This window comes from Rhineura floridana, chromosome 3, assembly GCF_030035675.1.
Source record: "Rhineura floridana isolate rRhiFlo1 chromosome 3, rRhiFlo1.hap2, whole genome shotgun sequence".
NCBI classification, from domain to species: domain Eukaryota; kingdom Metazoa; phylum Chordata; class Lepidosauria; order Squamata; family Rhineuridae; genus Rhineura; species Rhineura floridana.
Genome location: NC_084482.1, coordinates 40,838,687 through 40,862,640, shown reverse-complemented (window position 1 = coordinate 40,862,640; position 23,954 = coordinate 40,838,687). Strand labels below are relative to the sequence as shown.

At 44.3% G+C, this 23,954-nt stretch overlaps 1 protein-coding gene and 1 non-coding gene across 2 annotated transcripts in view; one reads left to right on the top strand and one right to left on the bottom strand.

Moving 5' to 3' along the window:
* Window positions 1-23,954, bottom strand: part of ERBB3 (erb-b2 receptor tyrosine kinase 3) — a 94,092-nt gene that overhangs the window by 42,723 nt on the left and 27,415 nt on the right. The window contains exons 2-3 of the mRNA XM_061615500.1: window positions 11,831-11,982; window positions 7,464-7,650 (exon numbers count right to left, since the gene is read on the bottom strand). Of these exons, the coding sequence (XP_061471484.1) occupies window positions 7,464-7,650; window positions 11,831-11,982 (339 nt within the window). The remainder of the gene's footprint in view (window positions 1-7,463; window positions 7,651-11,830; window positions 11,983-23,954) is intronic.
* Window positions 23,234-23,352, top strand: LOC133382600 (5S ribosomal RNA). Its single transcript, XR_009761997.1, has one exon. It is a non-coding gene; the product is annotated as a 5S ribosomal RNA (ribosomal RNA).

The window sequence follows — 23,954 nt, the reverse complement described above, 5'->3', positions numbered from 1 at the left end:
GTGAATGCCTTCCCCGCTCAGATGGTGGATGTACATCGTGTCCTGGATGGGGTTACACTCCCTCTGAAAGAACAGGTTTATAGTTTGGGGGTTCTTTTCGACCCTTCCTTGTCTCTAGAGGCTCAAGTGGCCTCGGCGGCACGGAATGCATTTTACCATCTCCGTTTGGTAGCCCAGCTACGCCCCTATCTGGGTGATGACGACTTCGCCTCAGTTGTCCATGCTCTGGTAACTTCAAGATTGGATTACTGTAATGCGCTCTACATAGGGCTGCCCTTGAAGACAGTTCGGAAGCTTCAGCTAGTGCAGAATGCGGCAGCCAGACTATTGACGAGGACCAGTCGGTCTTCGCATATAACTCCTGTTCTGGCTCGCCTGCACTGGCTACCTATTTGCTTCCGGGCGAGATTCAAGGTGCTGGTTATGACCTATAAAGCCTTACATGGCGTAGGACCACAATACCTGTTGGAACGCCTCTCCCACTACGAACCTACCCGTTCACTTCGTTCGTCATCTAAGGCCCTCCTCCGGGTACCAACTTATAGCGAAGCCCGGAGGGTGAGTACTAGATCCAGGGCCTTTTCTGTGGTGGCCCCCGAGCTGTGGAATAGCCTCCCCGAAGAGGTACGCCTGGCGCCTACTTTATTATCTTTTCGGCGCCAGGTAAAGACCTTTTTATGCTCCCAGGCATTTTAATTTGTCTGATCCTTTCAGTTTTAATCTGTATATTGACCTTTTTATCTTCTGATTGTATTTTGTTTTGGTTTTTGTTGGCTATATATGTTTTTGTGATTTTAGTATATGATGTATGTATTTTATCCATGCTGTTTGCCGCCCTGAGAGCTATTTGCTATGGGCAGGATATAAATGTAACAAAATAAATAAATAAATAATTTCAAAGTTTTATAGATCACCTTTCAAGGCAAAACCCTCCTAAGGCAGGTTGCATCAGAATAATGTACAGTACATGAGTAATCGAAAACACCACGGTCCCAAACTAAAAACATAGTTCTTCTCAACAACCTCACTAGTCTACAGAGAACCTTCTGCTAAGCAGTGGCTTTCATGTGCAGACTCATAAAACCTGATCAACAGACAGTTTTGAATGATGGTACTACTACTGATAACCTGTTCAGGGAAGAGGGGAAGGGACTGAATCCAGTCCCCTCCAATCTGCAAAGCACCAAGGGTCATCACACTGGACGTCTGCTAGCACTGCAACCAGCTAGGTTTGAAACTTTTAAGGATTTGTTTCTGAATCTGGAAAGGAAGTCAAGTACACTGGATGGGAAAACATGACCATCGTTTTGTAACAATGGATTCTGGAGAGTACTCAGGATGAAGGAAGCTTTCTGATATAGTTTTAAAATACATGATTTACAGTTTACAGTCGCTTGAACTGGATTTGTCTAGTCAATGAAGAGCACAAAAAGGGTCTTGCTGCCTCAGATGCATGCACCTTATTCTGGTCATTGGAAATGTGCTTACAGTGCACTGAATCCCTTGGCCTTCACTGTTCCCCTATCTGTCTACATTTCAGAACTGATGGACCGGCACAGGCTGCATAATCTACAGCACAACTTGGTTCCCAGCACCATTGTCAGAGCATGCTTGGTACAAAGCTACATGAAAACCTTTTCTAGGAACAATTCATGCCATTCCAAGTGTGCACTAAAGCCAAACTGAAACTGTAGGCACCTGCTGTGCAGGCCTACCCTTAGCCAGACACTAAGAGAGCTAGCATGAAGTGCTGTCTTTCAAATCATAAGCACAATACTACAACACTTAGGTCTGCTCTTCCAAATCCCAAGCAAAGCAAAAACAAACAAACCCACTTTTACCAGCTGCAAACTTGCCTTCCCCTTCTGCCTCCATTATCCCCAAATGCAGCTGCTTCTTGGGTATGACTCAACAGCTACATAATAGTAATTCTGCACAGAAATGAATAAAAGATCACATCCATAGCTGCAACAATGTGAAAGGGGTCCATTTAGGAATCTAGAATCTGCTTAGCCAGGTGTCTCCTGCCCAGGCTGCAAAAGAGTGGGCATTCCTTATTACCCTACGGGACTTTCAGAATACAGATTCTTTAAAGATTTTTCTTAAGGTGAGAAGAGGAACAAGCAGCAGCATCTTTGTCTCATAGCTGATTCAGTTAGTACAGGTTTTCCTCAAGGTCTTGCTTCCATACCCGCTACTCCCACCCCCCATTTCCTCAGCTAATTCCATTCTATCCATTGTAGTCAGATTTGACCTTGAACTGAGACTCCACCCGGAACTGTTTACAAGGCTTTTATTCTGTTGTACAACATCAGGCCTGGCCAATTAAAGGGCAGAGTAGTATGGCTGGCCCATAAACCTGCTTCTTAGAACTGATAAAGTGGCAGTTAGTCGAATCCTGAGAGCTAATTGGCTAAGTGGACCCATAAATTCTTTTTGTTGATTGGACTTTCACCTGCAAATCTTCAGTTCAGAGGGCAAAGATGTTCTCTCTGATACAGTCAGAAGTTCAGAGGATTAGCATTAGGAGGGGCAAAGCTGCAGACTGACATTTAGAATCTATAGCTAAATGGTTGTTGGGAGATAAACATGTTTTCTATCCTCATTGTGAAGGCATCATTTATTAGAGCCACCATCACAGACTGGCCTCACCAACCTCTGTCTGAGACACTAAGGATTGTGCTGGCCAGGTGCATGGAGAGAGCTTTTCCCATTTGAATTTCATTACATTGAAAGCTTCTTCTCCCCAAGGTTCTTTGTATTCTATAGCTCTGCACAAGCAGAGAGACAAAGTAGGATTTAAAAAAATTGGCCACATAATTCAGCCTCTGGTGTTCCACTAAGGTTTCCTAGTTGTCCAGAATTTAATCCTTCCAGCCAGTTACCAGACTAAAGTGATTTTGGGAGGGGGGGATGTGTTTCTATAGGACAGGGATTCCAAAACTGGTCTGTGGATCACCATTGGTCCATGAGCTTTATGCAGATGCTCTGCAGCATGTCCACATTAAAATATTCATATTGATTTTTAATTTATTTTATTGCTGCTTTTATTTCTTATGTTGTATTTTATTCTGTGGAATGCACAATAAAATACAATCTAAGAAACAAAAGAAGCAATAAAAATACAATTTAAAATCACACAGCATCTAGCACAGCGCATTACAATTGCTACAACAGGCAGAAAAATCATGAAGCGGACTGTCAAGAAGACTCAGCAATTCTCAAGTGGTCCATGGAGGGAGGAGTTTGGGAACCTCTGCTATAGGATATATTAAAAGGAAGGAAGAACAGGAGCCCTTATTGTTTTAAGGCTGTTCCTAATTAGAAGAGAAAGACTTTCTACACATGCTCAGAGGCCCTCCGATTAAGATGTCAAGGCTTTTGAGAATGGCAGTCTTATTAGAATCTCTGGATTTTTTTAACCCTTAAGGCTAGAAAGATCTCAATCCATAGGGGAGTTCGGTGGGAGTTTGCATGGCTGGGAACCTGGGGTGTCAGTGTCCTGCATACCTCCTTGTGCCATCTCATGCTTAGCTGAAGCAGAATAAATTGAGCAAAATATGCAAATACACACACATTTGCTTTCTCTGCATAATTTACATAGGCTGCAGAATTCACATTTTCTTGACTGAATTTAGGTTACCTTAGTGCAGTTATTCAAGTGATACTCTGCGTACAGAGTCTACACAGTGCTGTCCTTACCCTTCTGTCTCCTTACATATGGCAGAAGATCCCTATAAACATCTAGTTTGCCATTTTTAGACAGAGAATAAGCATCATGGAGAGGGAATCTGAGCTGTGCTGAATAAAAAAGTCTCCCCAGCTCAAAGCTGGAGTCCCACCAAGCCCTATTCTGGTTTTTAAAATGTACCAGCAATTAAAAAGGTAAAGGTGTCGTTTACTAGGCAGACCATATATATGGGGTGGGATTGCCAGTTCCTTCCCCGGCCTCTCTTTACCCCCCAGCATATGCCGGGTACTCATTTTACCAACCACGGATGGATGGAAGGCTGAGTAGACCTCGACTCCTTTTACCGGAGATTCGACTTCCTCCTTCCGTTGGAATCGAACTCTGGCCATGAGCAGAGCTTCAGCTGCGTTACTGCCACTTACCACTCTGCGCCACGGAGGGTTATTTACCCACTGGTTTATCTCCCACATTTCAAGATATATAGTTTTGAGAGTGCTAGACACTCTTGGGGGGGGGAATCTCAGAACCTGAGGACTGTGCAGGAACGACTAGATTTTATGTTAGAAAACAACTTCCAAGATGTTATAGCCAATTAGACTTCTAGATGCTCTGTCTAAAGAGTTAATCCTGTCTGGCAGCTCCTGTAAGACCAAGCTGTTGTTCATTTAAGATCTGGTCTGATCTGTAAACCAGTGGCTAAAATTTGCTACTGAAGAGTTGAAGAAAAAGCCTGAGATCAAGAGTGGGATTCTGTGCACATTATTTCAAATCCCTAGACTCTTTCAATATAGCTCAAAAGAGATGACTAGTACATTTAATATTTGATTTAACCATAAAAACTGCATGCCACACTATTGATATAAGCCTTATGGGTCAAATTACAGTTCATTTCAGTCTTCAGTTCCCATTCCCTAAAAAGATATTACAGTGAGGAGGGCTAGCAATAGATGGCAAGGCAAGTACCCAAAAGTCACAAATAAGGGCATGTCTACCTTGCAAATTAATCTTTTGTGATTGATTACATCTTCCATTGCTCCACAAGCAAGTTTAACAAACTCCATGAGATGATGCTACATATTCTCTGAGAGAGAACCATGGTCTCATTACAAAACTACTTCCAGGTGCTTCCAGGCTGTCACTATTTTCAGGCGGGATTCAGTCACCTAGTTGCAAATGCAGGTTGTGCAATTAAGCTCATTAGTGCTCTTGTGCCACAAACCTGCTTCCCCCCTCCCCAAAATCAGACTTTTTGCAATAAGGGAAGTGATGGGAAAATGCACTGGAAAGTGGGGGATAACAATTGCTTGACACTACAAAAGTTATCTAACCTCCCCACAAACTTTGTGCATACAAATCAGAATGAATGCTCAATAAACAGGTTATCTGGAAGCAACCTACAACTCTCAGGGATTCCTGGGAAGGGAACAATCCATGACATTTCAGCTGGTGTAAGATTGTTTTATATGTTCTTACTGACAACTAGTGCAAGGTTGATGGGATGGGGTGTTCCATAATCCTGCTCTAAGAACTTGATGCTGTTATCTTAGTAAGGTTAAGGAAGCTGCCATACACTGGATCAGACCATTGGCCCAATCTAGCTCAGTACTGTCGACACTGACTGGCAGCAGCTCTCCAGGATTTCAGGCAGGAGTCACTCCCAGACCTACCTGGAGATGTTAGAGATTGAACCACGGACCTTTTCTATGCAAAGCAGATGTTCTACCACTAAGCCATGACCTTTCCCCAAAGCTTGTTTTGAAGGAAGTTCAGGAGCCCCATTCACAGATTACAGTCACAAAGGACCCATCTGAAAGATAGTTCCCTAAAGCCCCCTGCCATCACTATAATTTCATCTTTAAAATATTCGTTTTTAGTCCTTTATCACATTTGCATCCCACCCTTCAAGGCAGCATTCATGGGATTATCCCATTTTATACTCACAATAATACAGTTAAGTGGTTAGACTTAGAAACAGTGACTAGTTCAAAGTCACAACTTGCATTCCTTACCCCATTTAATTCAGACTCACCCTTTCAATGGAAAATTGGATAAGTTAAAAAAAATTGCCAATGACTTGGTTGCAGTATCTGAATGGCCTGTTTGTAATATCAAGGCCTTAGTCTGGAAGCACCCTTATTCTGGTGCACAGACACCTGCAGAATGCCAACATGGAGCTCCCCTGACCTCACCACTGCCTTGCCTTGCCCCAATCCTGGCAAAGGCCACCACTTGGACAGTGCCACTGCTGTTCTCTGATCCCCCCCATGCACCGCCAATGTCTAATACACTTGTGACGAGTAAACCTTGGCTTTTTAATACAGGGAAAACAGGTAGAACAATAAGACCAGTGCATGGAGTCAAAAACTAGACAAATCTGAATCAGGAAAAGACATACTAAAATGCCGTTTTTAAATGGACACTAGCTAACAATCTATAACCAGCTGCTGGGGGGGGGGGTTGCCCCTGATAACTTTTTTAAAAAATTGGACTGAGATTATGTTATGCAGAACAGCAGTATCCAGCTGTACCATGTGACACCTCCCCCCAAAGCTACACATCCTCCAATGATTGCCTGGCCTAATGGCATGAGATCTCAGCTGTGGAATGTGTTTTCTGCCTCAGTGGGGAAGCCAAAAGGTGACAGGTGCTAAAGTCATTTATCCACTGAGCAATCATGCTCCACCCAGTGACAGCCCTAGTGCCCCACATACAACCAGCTCATTGTCAATACACACCAGTCTTACCTGCAGGGAACAGCTATGATGGATAGATATGCAAGGCCCACCCAGTCCCATATAACAACTGGGTGCCTGAAGCAGCTTATGACTGCAACCAGAATATGACATTGTCTGCCAGCCACTCTCAGCTTTAGCAATTTAAAGGACAACCTGAATAAATTTGATGGGGGATGTCTTTGCCCCTAAATCCCAGATCGTGAGAGCCACACAGTGGCTACTGAGCAGTAAGGGAAGGGCACTTGCCACATAATTAAAGGCAATTTCTCTAAAGTATTACTTCAAATGGTCCATTATGTGGGTTCTTCACTACACATAGGTGTGTCAAATCACAACCAATTGTTGCTTCCCATCAAATGTACCTCCACCCCCCTCAAAAAAGAAAAAGATATTCAACCCTACCTAAAAGTTACACTCTCTGATCTGATAGACCTCTTCAGATCCCAGCTGCAGAGGGGTGGTTAGTGATTGCTGAAATTAGGCACTCTGCACATGCTCAAGGCAATATCTTTTTAGTATTACTTGGTATGCGCAATGCTGAACCCCAAGACATTGAGCAAGGCATACCTTATGATTGTACTATTGTGAAGATGGGTGGTGTGAACAAGTTACCAGCAGCAGGAAAAAATGGTGAGTAGCTGGGTCCTGGGACCTTGCAGAGGGGGAAATCGAGAAGCATAATCAGGTGCTCAAATGCATTAAGATAGAGGTGGGGAACCTGTGACTCTCCAGATGCTACTGGACTACAGCTCCCATCACCATCCCTGAGCATTGGTCTTGCTGGTTGGGGCTGATAGGAATTGGAGTCTAGCAACATTTGGAGAGTCATAGATTTCCCCAACCCCCAGAGCTTAAGACATACCCTGGCAGTGCAGAGCTAAGCACCCTCAATATATTGGCCCTTTCGAGTCCAAGCCCATTTTCATCAGAGTCATGGAATGCTACAAGCTGCTCACTAACCTCTACCAAAAATGGAAAGGCGTTAGTACATAGCAGTTCTGGAATTCTGGCTGGGTAGCACAAGTCTCAAGACTCACCTGTGAGTTGGTTGAAGCCCACCTGGTGTAGGGAATGTGTGACATTTTGTTCATAGTTGAGGAGGATGAAAAGGGCATACTTGTCTTCATAGTACTGGGTCCCTCGTATTATGCGCAGGTTCTGCAGTGGCAGGTACGTGAAGACATTCATGGCAATCAAAACATAGCCAGTCACTTCTCGGATAGTCTGGGAAAAGTCAGAAGAAAACTTAAGACACTATAACATCCACCCATTAATTATCAAATTGCACAGCTAGCAATTCTGTTAATAGATCATGTCACCACTCAAAAACAGGCTACATCTTGGGATTGCAGGGCTTGACTGGGGAGGAGAACCTATGTTTCTTCCTTCTAATTGGTTTGCCCTAGCCTCTTCCTCATTTAATGGCGGATTGAAAAATAAGCTATATTTGTCATGACTGTGACTCAAAAAGTAGGAACCAAAAGGGGGATTCACATAAACACCTCAGCACATTAAAAGAATATGTAAGACGTCACAGGGCCACATGGTCAAGCCCTGCCCATTGCCGTGTCAGCTAGCCCTGTGAACCACCATGCACCAGTGCTGTTCACTCGTTCAGTGGATATCAGAAACAGTTCAGTGCCCAATATACCTATGTGCAGGTGGTAGAGCTTTTCCAAGTGAAGAGGGACCCCAATTGCTTTGTGATGTCCATTGAACATGTGGATGTTGGGGGAGAGTGGTGACCGAAGTGGGTGTGACTAGCTCATGCAGTGACAGTGGGCAAGGCTAGCCCAAGCAATTGTGGTGGACAAGGCTAGAGCAATGGGCCCGCTCCGCATGTTCTATCAATGTGTGAAGGGATTCATATGAATTCCCCCTCCCCAAGTGGTTGTATGAAGGACACAATTTTGGGCTCCTGCTGGGAGGAAGGGCGGGATATAAATATAAGAATAAGAAGGAGGAGGAGGAGGAGAAATGTTGAGTAGAGCAGTTATATGGTATTTTTTCAAGAGTGAAAACTAAACAGTTTGGCAACAGACTGTGTCTTCAAGAATTCAAAATCCCATTATTGCACACTCCAAACTCTTGTTTGTATTATTTATCAAGTTTATAGCAACAACCATTGCTATATTGTATTTTCTCTCTCTCTCTCTTTTGTTGGATCAAACACTGTCTGTTCTCATCGCTTTGCAATGAGACATCTTTCACATCTCCATGTTTAACACATTAGAAATAATTTATCTGAGTTTCAACCTGTTTCTCTCTCTCTCTCTCTCTCTTGGGATAATATTTTCTCCCCTCTGGGCTGAGATGAAAGTTATCTTATCCCAATCTACACTTAGCAAATTCAAATTTGTCAAGAGTTTAACTTTAATGATGCCCATCTCCCGAAAGAATTTCACATCACTGAGGTAAAATTCTTCCAGGAAGTGGTTGTGCAGCAAGCCAGATTGCTGCTACTTTGCATTAGAAAGGTCAAGGCAGAAACCTGCTAATGTTTACAGTACATTAGCCTAAGGTCCAAACTATGCATGCACATGTTTGTTAAACGCGCAAAGATGCAGGGGATCTACTTTTTATGTCAAAATGTGTGTGTCAGGGAGGAGAGTGAAACTTCCACTCTCATGCACTTTACATTGCATGCTATGATTAAGTCAGAGGCGGGGAACTATGGCCCTCCAGATGTTGTTGGACTCCAATTCCCATAAGTCCCATTTGGCGTGGCCAACAGTGAGGGGCAGTTATAGGGCAGCAACATCTGGAGATTCCCTAGCCCAGGTTTATGCCTTCCCTCTAGCCCAGCTCACTTCCAGTATTGGAACTGGGTTGGGATAAAAAGCTGAAAGCATCTTAGCATGGCAAAGGTAAGGGGTGGGAAGGAAGCATGTTTCACTCCCCTCCCCCACATGCTCATTTTGATATAAAAATCACACACACACTTTGCTTTATAGATAAACATGCTCATTTAACAAACACATGCACATCTAGTTTGACCCTATGTCAAACACAATTCTGTTTCCCCAAGTTATGTAAGAATTACAGCACTCATCCAGACCAACAACAGTCCAAGAAATGCCACAGAGCAGCTCAGTAGCATGGAACGATGGCAATTAGTTAATACTTGTGAATCCCGAATATGTAAAGTCTCTGAATATTTGGATGTCACAGCTTAAAGCTACTGACAAACCTACCCTCCATACATTTAGCCAATCTTCTTTCAGCTAGTGGCCATCAAAACATCTTGTAGCCACTACAACATTACAAATTTTGTATATTAATTACGTGCCATTGTTTGAACCAGGAGCTGCTTACCCTAAGACCTTTTAGACAATATGCTCTTAATTTTTCTATAGAGATCTCAAATTATGAAAGCATATGAACTCCCCAAGACTATGATATCATCATCTCAACTGGGGAACGTTTGGTTTGGGTTGACACCTGCATTTGGTTGCTACCCACATAGGGTACATATCATCCTCTCTCAAATGAAATGGAAGTGACCCTCAGAAAAAGGGCTTCCCCTGTGGCAGAGTGAACTGGAGGGAGAGGAGCCACTGTGACTTCAAAAAACACTCAGTGAGCTAGTGGTTGTTGACAGCTCACCTAGGAAAGTTAATTCTGGCCCTGACGAGTTGGCCCCGTTTGCACAATCACATTATGAAGAATCCTTCCCACTCTTGATGGCATGGTTCCCACATACCGCAGGCAGGCTCAGTCTAGATTAACATATCATAGGGCACTTCAGACTGAGCACTGGATAGCTCATCCTCCCAGTTACTCCTCTGAGCAGAAGGGAGCAGGGGGGTGGTCCAAAACGCCAGTGCCTCAACTGTGATCTGAAGGAAATTACCCCAGCACAGAAATCTTTAGCCAGGTACAAGTATAGATCAGCACCAGGGGTGCCATGATATCTACTCATCCCCAAAGGTGCAACCCCCACTGATCCCAACATACAACAAGCAGCACATTTAATCCCCCACACGCATATCTTGGCACCAGAGCTTGGAAAAGTTACTTTTTTGAACTACAACTCCCATCAGTCCAATCCAGTGGCCATGGTGGCTGGGGATGATGGGAGTTGTAGTTCAAAAAAGTAACTTTTCCAAGCTCTGCTTGGCACTAACCTATCACTGCCCTCTTTAAGATGCAGGAGCCCAACACAGCAAAACCCTCATCCTTGGCTCTTTGACAAGGCAGAGACTAGGTGCCACAAGTGCCGTCTACCTGCCTGGTGCCCACAGAAAGCAAGTCAGGGCAGAGCCCTGTCTGGCAGGAAATCTGGAAGCAAGTGAAAGCGGGGGGGGGGGAGCTAACAGCACAGTTCTCCACGCTAATGAGATGGGGCAAGGACCAAGGTGGAAAGACAAGGAGTTAATTTAAATCCTAAGAATGTAACAAAGGTATTGCTTAAATTGATGACAGTTAATATTCGCAGGATGCCAAGTAGCAGATTCCGTGCTAGCTTCACAAATCTGCTGACAACACGAATATACTTAGACTTAGTGAAGTCATAACACTGGCGTTTTGCAAACCATGGTTTGCAACTGGGATCCAGACTCAGGAATGAACTCTCCTTCTGACTTCCTCTTCTCCTCTCCAGATTTTCCCCCTTCCTGACAGTAACCATGTCTTCCTTTTACATGTACAGATGTTAATGCAAACGATATTGCTACATAACGATGGTTTTGCAAAACGAAAACCATGGTTGTGAGGAAACCATGGCAAATGTCAAGAGAACATGTTTACACAATATCACATTTAACTGTAGAAAGGGAAGAGTGGGGGAAATAACTCTAAGCAAGGGAAGAGGGAGGGGAGGGAATGTACTTTCAAGAGGTTAGCTCCAAATTTGCAAACCAATGTTTGAATGGAGCTATCTGCCCTAGGTCTAGTTGTACTTCTTTTAATTAATTAATATACTGCCATAAGTGAGCATGATGCTTTAGAGAGTAGAAGAGAGCAGGTCCCTGCCCCAAGAAGCTGATAATCTAAAATTCCACCAAAGGGAAATAACAAAGGAAGGGAAGCATCATGAGATTGTAGACATGGTTAAGCTTCATTACAGGCTAAGTTATAGTATGGCATGGAAGTGAAGGGTGTGAGCATCTTTTCCAGTCTCCTCCTCTGTGTTGCTGCTCCTAGATTCTTATGTCACATCCACACCATACATTTAAAATACCTGGTTTCCCCCAAAGAATCCTGGAAACTGTCGTTTAACCCTCACAGAACTACAATTGCAGCATCCTTAAACTACAGTTCCCAGGACTCTTTGGGAAAAGCCAGAGGCTTTAAATGTATGGTGTAGATGTGACCTTTGCATACAGGTGCCTTCATACACATCGGAACACACAGAGTTCTATCCCCCAACACACACAAACTAATCGCCTTTCTACCTCGTTACCTGCAAGAAGGAGAGGTCCTTATTTTGTTCAATGAGCACAATCTCGAGGTTGCCCATGACGATCTCACAGTTGTTGTACATTTTGTGTAGCATCTGGTACTGTTGCTGGACATCTCCTGTCACACTGAGCCCATTTAGGGTGCCTGCACAGACTGCAACAAGAGAAGGAAAAGAGATGCGTAAGTCACCAACAAAGCACTATAGCTGAAGTTTGGCAGCCAATGTAGAATGAGAAAGATCAAGACCAGGCCCCATCATAAGCAGAGCTGTCCACCCATCAGCACTTCACAGTTTGACCCTCAGTCCTGACCAGAGCATGCAACAGGCAAAAATAGGATGTGAACCAAGTTAGCTGCCCGCAGCAACAACAGCTTCTTACAGAACAGTTACTCCAGATGCTTCAAACAAGTGAGTCAAGCCACCCGACTCTAAGGCTACATCTCTACACTAGGAACTTTTAAGCCAGTTTAACTGTCATGGCTTCCTCCCCAAAATCCTGGAAGGATGCTGAGAATCTCCTGACCCCTTCTCACAGTATTACAGTCCTCAGAGTCCCTTGGGACTTGCTATTTCAGAATAATGGACACACAGAACTGCCGAGGTTGAGTCCTGGAGCCTCGCAGCGGAGGGGCGCTCCCACCCACCCCCTTGGGAGGAAGGAGAGGCAAGAGAAATGGCGGCAAGTCACACCAGGCGAACGATAACCTTTTACCTGCTTGTTGCCCTCCTCCATTGTCAACATAATTTCAGTTTTCTGACATTTTCATAGAGCGGGGAGGGTGACTTACGGGCTTCCCTTGGTGAATTCTGACTTTTATACTGTGTTTATGTATATGTTTATGGATATGGATATTGTTTATGTATTTTGCTTTGTAAATTAATTTGATTTTTTTTTATTGTACCTTGTGTATTCTATTGTAAACCGCTTTGAGATTTTTAGATAGTAACCGGTTTATAAATGGAAATAATAATAATAATATTCAATTAATTAAGTCTGTGCTCTGGATAAATATACTCTATGGGAGGGATGGAGAACCTGTGGCATGTTAGAACTACAACTCCCATCATCACTGACCATTGCCCATGTTGGCTGGGGCGCATGGAAATTGGAGTCCAACAATATCTGGAGGAGTACAAGTCAGCCATCTCTGCCCTATGGGCTCACTTAGAATATCTCCAGAGGAAGCTCTTTTGAGTAACAGACATGACTGATACCTGCAGTCCATATGGGGACTGTCCTAAAGCTAACTGACTAGCAGCATCAGCAGTTGTGGTAAGAAACCAATGAGGGTAATGCCACATAACCATGTTAGATCATGGCATTGCTTTTGAAATTCTCCTTTGACTTCCTGCCTGCCACAATCATCACTGGGGAGAAATTGCCATCTGTAAGACAACTTATAGTCCCTCAGAAGGGTGCCAACTATGGCCAGCTTCCAACTTCAGGGGTGCTCAAGGGCTTGGGTAGGCCCAGTGGGATTGTTCATGTTTTTCCTCTGAACACCTGACTTCAATGCCACATTACAAAGCTCCTTTTGAACCTCCATCCTCCAGTTTCAAAATATGTTTGCCATTCAAGAGATGGAAGCCCAAAGTATCTTGGGCACACAGAACTTGTCACATAGTTCTTAGGGTCCAGACCTATCTGTGGAAACACAGCCAAACAGCAAGAAAAGAAAGGAACTTTGTTTTACCAGTGATTGTTGAATACAAAATTAATGTTCAGTTTTATGATGTCTGTTCAAATTCTGAATTTCCTGAAATTCAAACAGTAAAGTTTCAAAAGCCTGTTTTTACAAGTATGGGTGTGGGTGTGCACGCAGGCACTACTTGGAAAACAAGTGGGCACTATTGACTAGTTTTACTTCTTCTGGAACAGAGGAAGTGAATATAACAAAATACCAGTCGCTATGGTGCCCTGGTTGCTGGCTGTTTGCCACTGGCTAATCTTACCCAGCCCCAGTTGGCATTTTGCCATGGAAATGATTGGCAACCATGAGCACCTGCACACTAGCCCTCCCCTCTCTGAAGGTAAATAAGCAATCAGCTTCTCCCCCACAGCTGAAGTGGCACATAATAACTTCACTGTAAGAGGAAGGGTGTAATAGGGCTGAAATCACAGATAAACACGTTCCTTGACTTGATAAGCCTCTGATGGCTTTAGGAGACCTGATCTGCCCCCTCATGGATCTTTTGTTTTGTATTCCACTTGACAAGGAGTAAATTTTAGTGTGGGTGCATTTACACTTATGTTTTAGCATGCAACTGAGTCATAGGGCTGAATAAAACAACTACCACACAGATTGCCAACTAAGTCAACTTGCATTTAGTGAGCTCAAGGACTGGTCACACATCACACTGAACATGCATAGCTAGAGGAGAGAGATTATCCCTCCTGATCCTGCCCTCTATGTCATAATCAGGAAAAGAGCTTATGCACTGTATATGTGATCAGAGACCTTACCTATTCAAGAGTCCCGACTTGCACTCACAGAGACCAAGTGAACACAATTTGTATGTGTTCAAGCCCTTTCTCAGGTTAAGCTGAACACCTGCAGAGGAAGCAGACATGATCCCATTCCCCCCACCGCCACCGCCCCCACATTTAATATAAGATGTAAGAGCTTTTGCTATTAACTCTGCCACCCACATCCATCAAGCTCCATCCCTGAGGCAAGCACTGCCAGGCTCTTCCTCTGACCCGTTGAGTGCCATCTTTGGTTCCCTGCTAGGCACCACTAGGCACTGCCCCTACTCCACCAAGATCCATCCCCTGATTTATCCAGGCAAGTACCACCTTTTGAGTCTCAACCCTGCAACCGGGGTAAGGGATGGTGTTGCTAAAGAGATCAGCCCTAGAGGTGGCATACTTGTTTTCTCTCCAGCCACCCCACATCATCTTCCCTAGTCTGGCAAAGAAATCAGCAGTAGCTACGCTATGGATTCTCCCCTCCACCAAATATAGGATTGGTCTGTTATACTATTATGCCAATTTAAAAGAGTAGGAAAGGGCCATAGCTCAGTGATAGAGCATCTGCTTTGCATGCAGAAGGTCCCAGGTTCAATCTGCTGCATCTCCAGGTAGGGCTGTGAAATCCTCTGTCTGAAAACCCTACAGAGTTGCTGCCAGTCAGTGTGAACAATACTATAGTTAGAGCTTTCAACACTCATACATTATTGGGCAGCCTTTTCACAACAGCTTTCAAAGGAAGCTTAGGGTGCACTGAAACAGAAAACACCTGGCTTCCATTTCCCTTCTATTTCAAGCTTGCTGACAATTTTCTCTTCTCTTTGGGTAATTGCACAAGAACCTTACATCTAATATTAAAAAAAAATTATGTACTGCTCTTTATCTGAGTAGTACCAGAGTGGTTCACAAAAGAAAAGAAAATGCATATTAAAACATTAGAAACCACTGTATAGTTCCACCCACTGTTGCCAGCTATATATGTGATTCCAGGCTGGAAATTAGGAGCCAGCAAAGGCTTGGGTAAATAGGTAGGACTTAAGCAGGTACAGAAAGCTCATCACAGTTGCCACCTGCCTTCTTTCAAAGTGGAGGGAGTTCAATAGAGCAATTGTCACCACAAAAAAGAAAACTAGATTAATTAGTTAGTCCTTCCTGAATCTACCTTATCATATGTGATTTTCAGTATCTAGTGTTTGTGGGTGAACCTTTGTTGAAAAATCCCAGGTTAGGGATACTATTCCACACCATCCATGAAATCATAAACACTCATAGTTAATACGTAACAATCAAGTGAGGGAACACATGCTCAGCTTTTGTTTTGGATTAAATCATCTAGGATAAGCCGTCACCCTAGTCCCCTGTTCTTTATTCATAACAAACGTGCTAAAATCAGAAGATGTACATAAACATACAGTTAAAGAATAGGGAAAGTCCACTTTCTTTAATCCATTTGCAATGAACCATGTTTAGGGTTTATATTTGGACAGGAGCAGGGGAGGAGATGGCCTTAACATTCCATGTTCCAAGGGAAGTGGGAGCGGGGAGTCGAAGGGAGCGTGGAATGACAGTTTGGGTAGGGATTTACTCAGTTGGGAGGGGGTGGAGGGTGGAGAGGAGATTTGCTGGGAGGAAATGGGTTTGGGCGATTACTAGTACTAATTACATTCCATTACTAGTTCTAATTACATTCATCCCAGACTTCAATTTGCTGTGGATTTGTTTTCACTGTTCTTCAAATAAACACTCTGTCTGTTGTTAACTCACCCTGGGTAATGGTCAGTGAAACCCACCCTTTCAGGGTTGAAACACCTACCCAGATATAGCCAGGCTTACACAGTGCTGTTTGAACAGTAAGACTGCAATGCAGTGATCTTGACTAAGCAGCACTGCAAGAATATTGTTCATTCCCCAGGGTGTGGATTTAATAGCTATTAAGATAAGAACTTCACACAACATACAGTAAACAAACAGAATAATGAACAAACTAGGCACGATTGATGTCCAGAACTTCTTCAGCCCCAGAATTTCCTTCCAGCACCTGTGCTCAGTGTTGAACATGCAAAGCAGGGTTTTAATGGATATGCATTTCCTGCTAAGGAAGGGAAATTACCCTACATTTACATTTCCCAGATTGTGATCCTTCCGTCTATCTGTCTTACAGACCAGTCCTTATGTACAGAACTATGTCCTCCTACAGGGCGCTGAGGCAGTCTCAGCTAAGAGAAAGTGATTTGTCCATGGTCACCACCAAATGAGCTCCTTAGCCAACCAAGAGATCTGAACCCTGGTTTCCCCCAGAACAAGCCCAACGCTATCACTACTGGACCACCCAAGCTCTCTCTGACATAGTTTCCATGCAGGCATAAGCCGTGGACCCTTGATTTTACCCCCCCCAAAAAATAAAAGAAACTATTCCATACCAGCAATAACATATGGGCAAGACCACATAATGCTGTGAAATACAGTGAGGGGCAGAGAAGAGAGATTGTAGGTTTCAAGCTGTTTAACTGCTGCTATTTCCTGCAGTTGGGTGTGTACATTTGCTTCATATCTGTAAAGTTCATGAGGGTTAACCGTGAACCTTCCTAAGCCCACAAGCCTTCTACAATTGCCTCAAAATTGACACCACCAAACTGGCAGGGCAGCTTCTCTTGCCAAGTACAGAACAAACAAACAATCCAATCGGCCAACAGTTCAAGCCAGTCAACAGCCCAAAGTGGTTGACGCACAGGGGGTGGATGCTGTACCCGGAACACAACAGGACTCTGGCATCCCAGACACATACACACTGCTGCACAGCACACACCCAGCTTAGGTAGGGGAACGAGGATGAGGGCAACAAGATGTATTTTTTTGTGGCCATTTTGGCTGGAAGTCTGGACCCAGGATCCCTGAGGGTGAAAGTCGTTCATATGTTTTTCCAGTGGGATGAGATAATTCCCAGGCAGATCAAACCTTTTCACTCCAATAGTCAACCCAAGTGTCCCAGCAACAGCTACAGAAGAAGCAGCCTTTTGGGTGAGGGGACGGAAGCTTCTGCCAGCTCTGTGAGGGGAGGAGAGGATGGACACACAGGGCCTTCATTGTACCCTGATGGGGCTGCTCTGCTCCCCAGGCCCCTTTGTGAAGGGATGGCCCCAAGCAACGTCCTGGCTGGACAACAATGGGGTGATTATCCATGGAGGAGGCAGAGGGAATTGCAGGCCTCATTGAGTCCTCCACCCTAGCAGAGACATTAAAGTTCCTGCCACAAGACTACTTGAAGGGAAGGGAACACAGCTGCCCATAAATGCAGCCCCCACTTCATTCACAGAGGTAGCTGGTTGGCCTTAAATTGCCTCCAACCCTGATCTCTCCAAGACAGTCCTTTCCCTCCCCTTCCTTCCTTCTGGGATTTTCCTTCTCAACTGTCACACAGTCAAATCCAGCTCTTATTATTTTTTTTAAAAATCAGCATGTTTATATCTCACCTTTCTCCCATGGAATTCATGGTGTCATATCCATGTGGGTCCCATCCCGGCACTGACCAGGTCTAAACCCAGGTCCCATTGACACCATACATTTAAAGTATATTTGAAGCATGTGGCTTCCCCCAAATAATCCTGGGAACTGTAGTTTGTTAAGGGTTTGGGGAACTGTAGCTCTGCAAGAGGTAAACTACACTACAGTATCTGTGGCACTGTTAAGTCTCTTTAGTATACTGTGCGTTTAAGTTACCAAAGGACTAAGAGGCGGGAGGAGGCGGGAGGAACTGTCTTTAAGAGACCAGATCCATTTATTACCACCAGATGGGAATGATGCCTGCGTTCCAGTCAACCTACATCCTCCTGCTGCCTGGCAGCCTCTCTCTCAATGGGCAAAAAGGCAGAGGGTGACCTGGCATGAACAGCTACCCACCCCCTTCACCCCAGTCCAGACAGTGGCTCCAGCCTGGGAGGCAGGCAACAGCCAGGCATATCAAGGCCCTTCCTGAAGAGATAACAGGACAGAGGGAGGGGGGGACATGAAAGGGTTGGAGGAGGTGGAAGTGTTTGCCTCCTCTCAATCATCTCCTTTGTCAGAGCACACACATACAAACACACACACAAACACACCAGTTTCCTTCAGCCCTCAAAGGTAGGAGCCAGGAGCTCTGGGTTCCATTCTAAGCTAGAAGAGATTAATGAGGATCAATAAAGATTAGAATAGGGGTAAGGGAATGATTTGGATTGTGGATTCTGGGGTGCCTGCTCAGCTTGGGTGGGGGTGAATCAGGGAATTCAGATAGTGGATTAGAAGCAGGAGAGGGCAAAGAGCCAGGCCTACTGGGTTTTGTCCCCCTGTTTTGGTGACAAGTCCTTTGCTGGGCTGCTATTCAAGAGCCAGACATGACTCAGAGCTGAGCAACTGAGGGGGGAAGAGAGGGTTTTGTCTCTGTCTAAACGGAGATAAGAACTATTCCTCCCTCCCCCTCCCCCCACTGCTGTTGCCATAACCACGGTCTCTTCACCATTTCACCCAGATTAGAACACCTGAGATTATTTTTTTCTTAAGGAAAGTTACTGGCCCCATGGTATGTACAATGCATAAACTGATCTGGACTGTGGCCACTTCACTTGGATGAGAATATATAAAGGTGGGCGGTTCACATAACTAGGATATTCCAAAATAGTCTGTCATCAGAACCCCATAGTGCCCCAGACCTTCACTGCATAAACTATGTAGGTAACCCAGCACAGGTGAGAAGGAGTCATGTTTTGCCCTCAAGCAGATGCTGGCTTATACTGTGAATTGACTTCAGGGCTGAGATTCTGGGCATCCGTTTTCTAAGACTGCATGGAAGATTCTTATACTCCTTGTCTGGCTTAATTGGGTATGACCAATAACACAGTAGATGAATCCTATGAAGCCAGGTAACCCAGGACATTCCACATAGGGCTAGTTTCAAGGGATGGCCTGGTCAGGCATCTGCTGAGAGCCTACACCCCAGTAAGGGCCCCACCACCAAGAGAGACATGTGTACATGCAGCAGTTAGGATGTAGCACTCTGGCCCTGACACTGACTCCAGAGGATGGTGACAAAGATGGTGAGGTGCCTGGAGACCAAGACTTAAGAGGATAGGTTGGAGGAGCTGGGTACGTTTAGCATGGAGCTGAGACAATTAAGCGGTGATACGATCACCATCTTCAAATATCTGAAGAGCTGCCACATAGATGATGGCGCATACAGTATAGGTTTTCTGTTACCCTACAAAAGGTAGGACCCAAAGGAACAGATTAAAATTATAGGAAAACTGACCACCCTTCCCCAGCTTGGTGCCCTCCAGATGTTATTGGACTCTAACTCCCATCAGTCCCAGGCAGCATGGCCAGTGATCAGGGATGATGGAAAATGTAGGCCAGCAACATCTGGAGAGTCAGAGGTTCCCCATCCCTGACCTAAAGCCTTAGATGAGTATTGGCCTTCCCCCTCCTGTTGTTCCAGATAGGCCTTAATTCTACTTTTCAGCCCCAGCAAGACTAGGTTAGAATGCTCATTGTAATGATGTTTACCACCACCACCTCAAACATATATCCATCCATTAGAAAGAAAGAAAGAAAGAAAGAAAGAAAGAAAGAAAGAAAGAAAGAAAGAAAGGAGGCTGCTTATCTATTGGCACCTAAATAATTATTGTAGCTCTTCCCTTGAACATATTTATTTACAGCTGAGGTCATTCTGCATTTTCTGGGAGCAAGAATAAACCAAAATATGTCATCCAAGGTGAAAAGAAGGAACTAGACCTCCTTTGATGTCAATGTTCTCCCAGTCTGGATGAAATCAGAGTTCAGGCTTCAGATAAAGGAACGTTTATGGGATGAGGACAACAAAACAAGCCTGCACAAGAACCTCAACACACAAGCACCCAGCCAAATTCAGCAAGTAGGCTGTTCCCACATTATCCAACAGACAACTCAAAATCTCACTGGTGGAGATACATGCACAGAGAGAGCTTAAATTACCAGCTACTTAACATGTAACAAATTGAAAATGGAAACACCATCTTGCAGCAAGAACAAATAGCGGCCAAATCTGCCTCTCAATCTCAGTGGTATAGTTGGGAAATTTTAGACTTTGGACAAAACATCCCTTAAATGGTAATGTGTATTACTTCACTTCAAAATGTGATGAGCAAGTCCTGCTGAGTTTGGGGGGCTCTCCTGTTCATTCGACGGAGTAGAGCCCTAGGCTTTTGCACTGGAGTCCTAATTGTGACAGCATCACTGCTCAACCTTAGTGCTCCTCTGTTTTATTTTTTACAAATTCTGATATCAACTCTTCTTCCTCACCACCATACTACTACTACTACTACTACTACTAACAACAAAAACAACAACAACCCAGCAAAAAAAATAACTCTAGCACAGCCTTTGCTATTCTGGTGTCCACCAGATATTTTAAACTGCACATCCCATGGACCCTAGCCAGCCTATCCAGGCTGGCTAAGGCTCATGGAAGTTGTAGTTCAAAATAGTGTAGGGCACTAGGGTGGCGAACGGTGCTCTAGCAGACTCTATAAAATGCCCCCCATCCCTGACCTGCAGCCCTGTGCTATGCCAATTAACTCTTCCCCACCACATATTCAGTTGCTGAAAGGCTATGTATTTTAACGTAGACACCATATATGCATAGATACACAATTCATTTTGCAGCCAGCTACCCACTCTCTATTCAGAGGAGTGACACACAGATGCTGAATCACTGAAAGTGAATAGAGGGGTGTGGAGAGACTACCAGAGATCGTGAAAATAACAATAATTTAAAAAAAGAGCTGCCATTAGTCCCAACAAATTAATGGGTAGGGAAGAGAGGGAACTGCAGTCCTTCACTGCGTATAGATATCAAGAACAGAAAAGCAGCAGAGGGTTAGGGGCTGGAATCCAGACTCTTGGGTTCTTCTCTATAGTGCTGCAAATAATGGAGTTTAGTACATTGTGATTGCATTTGTATCCCAACTTTCCCCCAAGAAGCTCAAGACTGTTTACATGGGGATTATCCTATTTCATCCTCACATTCACTTTGGAAGGTGTGTTAGGCCAAGAGATATGGGTTCTCAAGACTACATGGCAAGCATTATAGCTGAGCAGAGATTTGAACCCAGATGTCCCCAATCCAAACACAACACGCTATCCACTCAACCACCCTGCAATCTGTCAGAGAGCTGGGGGAGACCTCTGAAAGCCAGGACTCCTGCCTAATCTCAGTTTAGGGCAGGAAGAATGGCGTTAAATTGCTTTTAAGGGAAAATACTAGAATCCAGGATTTACTGAGTTTTCCATCTCAGAACTTTCAGAACAGCTCCTAGTTTCCTGATAGGTGAACATTTGGGAGTACTGGTGCCTTGAATGCAGGCTCTGCACAGTAAACAATTACCCACTCACTGTATTTCTTTACAGATTAACACAAAAGTTAGAGATGGCCCTGGCCCCAGCTAACCTGAAACAGAGCACTAATATTTCAACAACCCCATAATTCGTTCATGCCAATGTCTCACCAATCCAACTATTTGTTGTCCCAGTGTTGTTTTTGTTTCAGGTCCCAGCTAACTGTACAGATGTCTGTTAATGATCAGCGTAGCATAGTGGCTAACTGCATAACCCATGAGCCTGGAAGTTCCTAGCTAAAACCTAAGAAATCAGCTAAGGTAGCTTCTTTGACTCAGCTTCTGCCTTCCCACCCCACCCTGCCCCTGTGGGATATAAGAAGGGGGTAATAGTATTTACAGGATTGCTGGACAGAATGCCGTAAGAATGGATGAGGGCCCTGGGAAGACTTAAGGGATGTGCTATGTAAATATTAAGTTGCTATTGTTTATTTGTATGGTCATCTGGAACTCTCCCCTAAGGATTAATAATTAGTTTTAGCATTGTGGACATAATATAGACATTGATATGCATGGCGATTTAGTAAGCATAAGAAGGCAGGTGGCTGCCCCAAGAAGCTTACAGTATTAAGCTCATCACAGAGAAAACAGGGAAAGGGAAGGGGAACAGAGACAGGAATAAACCGGGGAAGAAAATGCACTTAATTCCTTTGTACATACTTAGCCTCACTTAGATGCAGGGAGGCATGGGAACTAAGTCATTGTGCCAAAAAGTCAGTAGGCAGACCCTAAGCCAGACCCACCCTGCACAACCTTCCCTCGTGTCACCCTCCTACTTCTCCCTGCACCTGGCATTTGATGTGTGCTCTCACAGCCACCTTAACAGTCCCTCTCCCCAGCCCAATTGCAAAGCCAGTTAGACTGTGACCGTTGAATCTTACTTCAGCCCTGGAAAATATGGCAGTGTCATCTTAGGGCAGGCTGTGTGCGACAAACAGCTCTATCCTCCAACATTCCTCATTCGCCCCTTAACATCAACTGCCTGAGGCAGCTACCTCACTCTACCTAATGATAAGGTGACAAATTGGTAAGGCCAGCCCTAAGTGATGCCAGAGAACCTCCAGCCTGTGGGCCTAATCAGGTCTACCAGGCTGTTATAGGCAAAGCATGACCACCTTCCTTTATAACACAACATCATATGTGATGTCAGGCACAGGAAACCAAGCCACAACTAAAATGAAGAAAAATTAGGAACACCTTTTCTAAGTGCACTCCCAACTTTTCCTTCAAATCGTCAGCTTGAATTCAAGCTGGCAACGCAAATGATATTTCTTTACAAGGACTTGCTGTAAGCACCAATCAGCTGATCACTGCTTACAGCAAGCCCCACTGAGAAATCAGCTGCACACTCCACAGTGCAGCCAAGCCCTGTCCAAAGCAGGGCTTGCTGGGTCACCTGACATCAAATGATTGGCAGGTAGCCAGCCCTACTTGCCAAAATGGCCCATGGGAGAGCTGTTCCCCACCCCTGAGTAGTTACAGGTGGCTGAGCCAGCACATTTTTGCTGTATATCAAAGCATGTATACATTGCAGTCTACGGCCATATTACCCTGAACACGCCTGATCTCATCTGATCTCGGAAGCTAAGCAGGGTCAGGCCTAGTTAGCACTTGGATGGGAGACTGCCTGGGAATACTGGGTGCCGTAGGCTTAGAGGAAGGCAATGGTAAACCACCTCTGAAATACCTCTTACCATGAAAACCCTATGAATACATCCAAAAGATTCATAGGGTTGCCGTAAGTCATAATCGACTTGAAGGCATATAACAACAACATACATTGTAGTGTAAGCTGAGGAGACAGTTTCACAAAGTCTCACATTCAGTCCCTGGCACTTCCAGTGAAAGAGTGAGAGTGACAACACTGGGCTAGGTGGAGATGTAAGGAAGCCAGCCACTTTGGGCTGTGGTTCCTTTAGGAGTCCAGCATCTCCCAAATATTCTTACACTTACACACACAAACACAAATCACATGCATATATATGCAGGTATGAAATTCAATGTTTAATTGTTTTTTTCATTTGTGTTGTTGTTAATAATCCTGTTAGTCGCTTATTACCCAAAGGTCTCAAAGTGTTTTATAACATATTAAAAACAACTATAAATACATAAAACTATAAAGCAGAACAAACCACCCCCATTACAGCTGCAGGAAGCTTAGCAGCATGCTAATAATAAAAACATAATCATCTCAGTCTATCAAATGCCTGGGGGGAAAAGGTAAGTCTTCACTTGCCATTGAAAAGATGTCAAC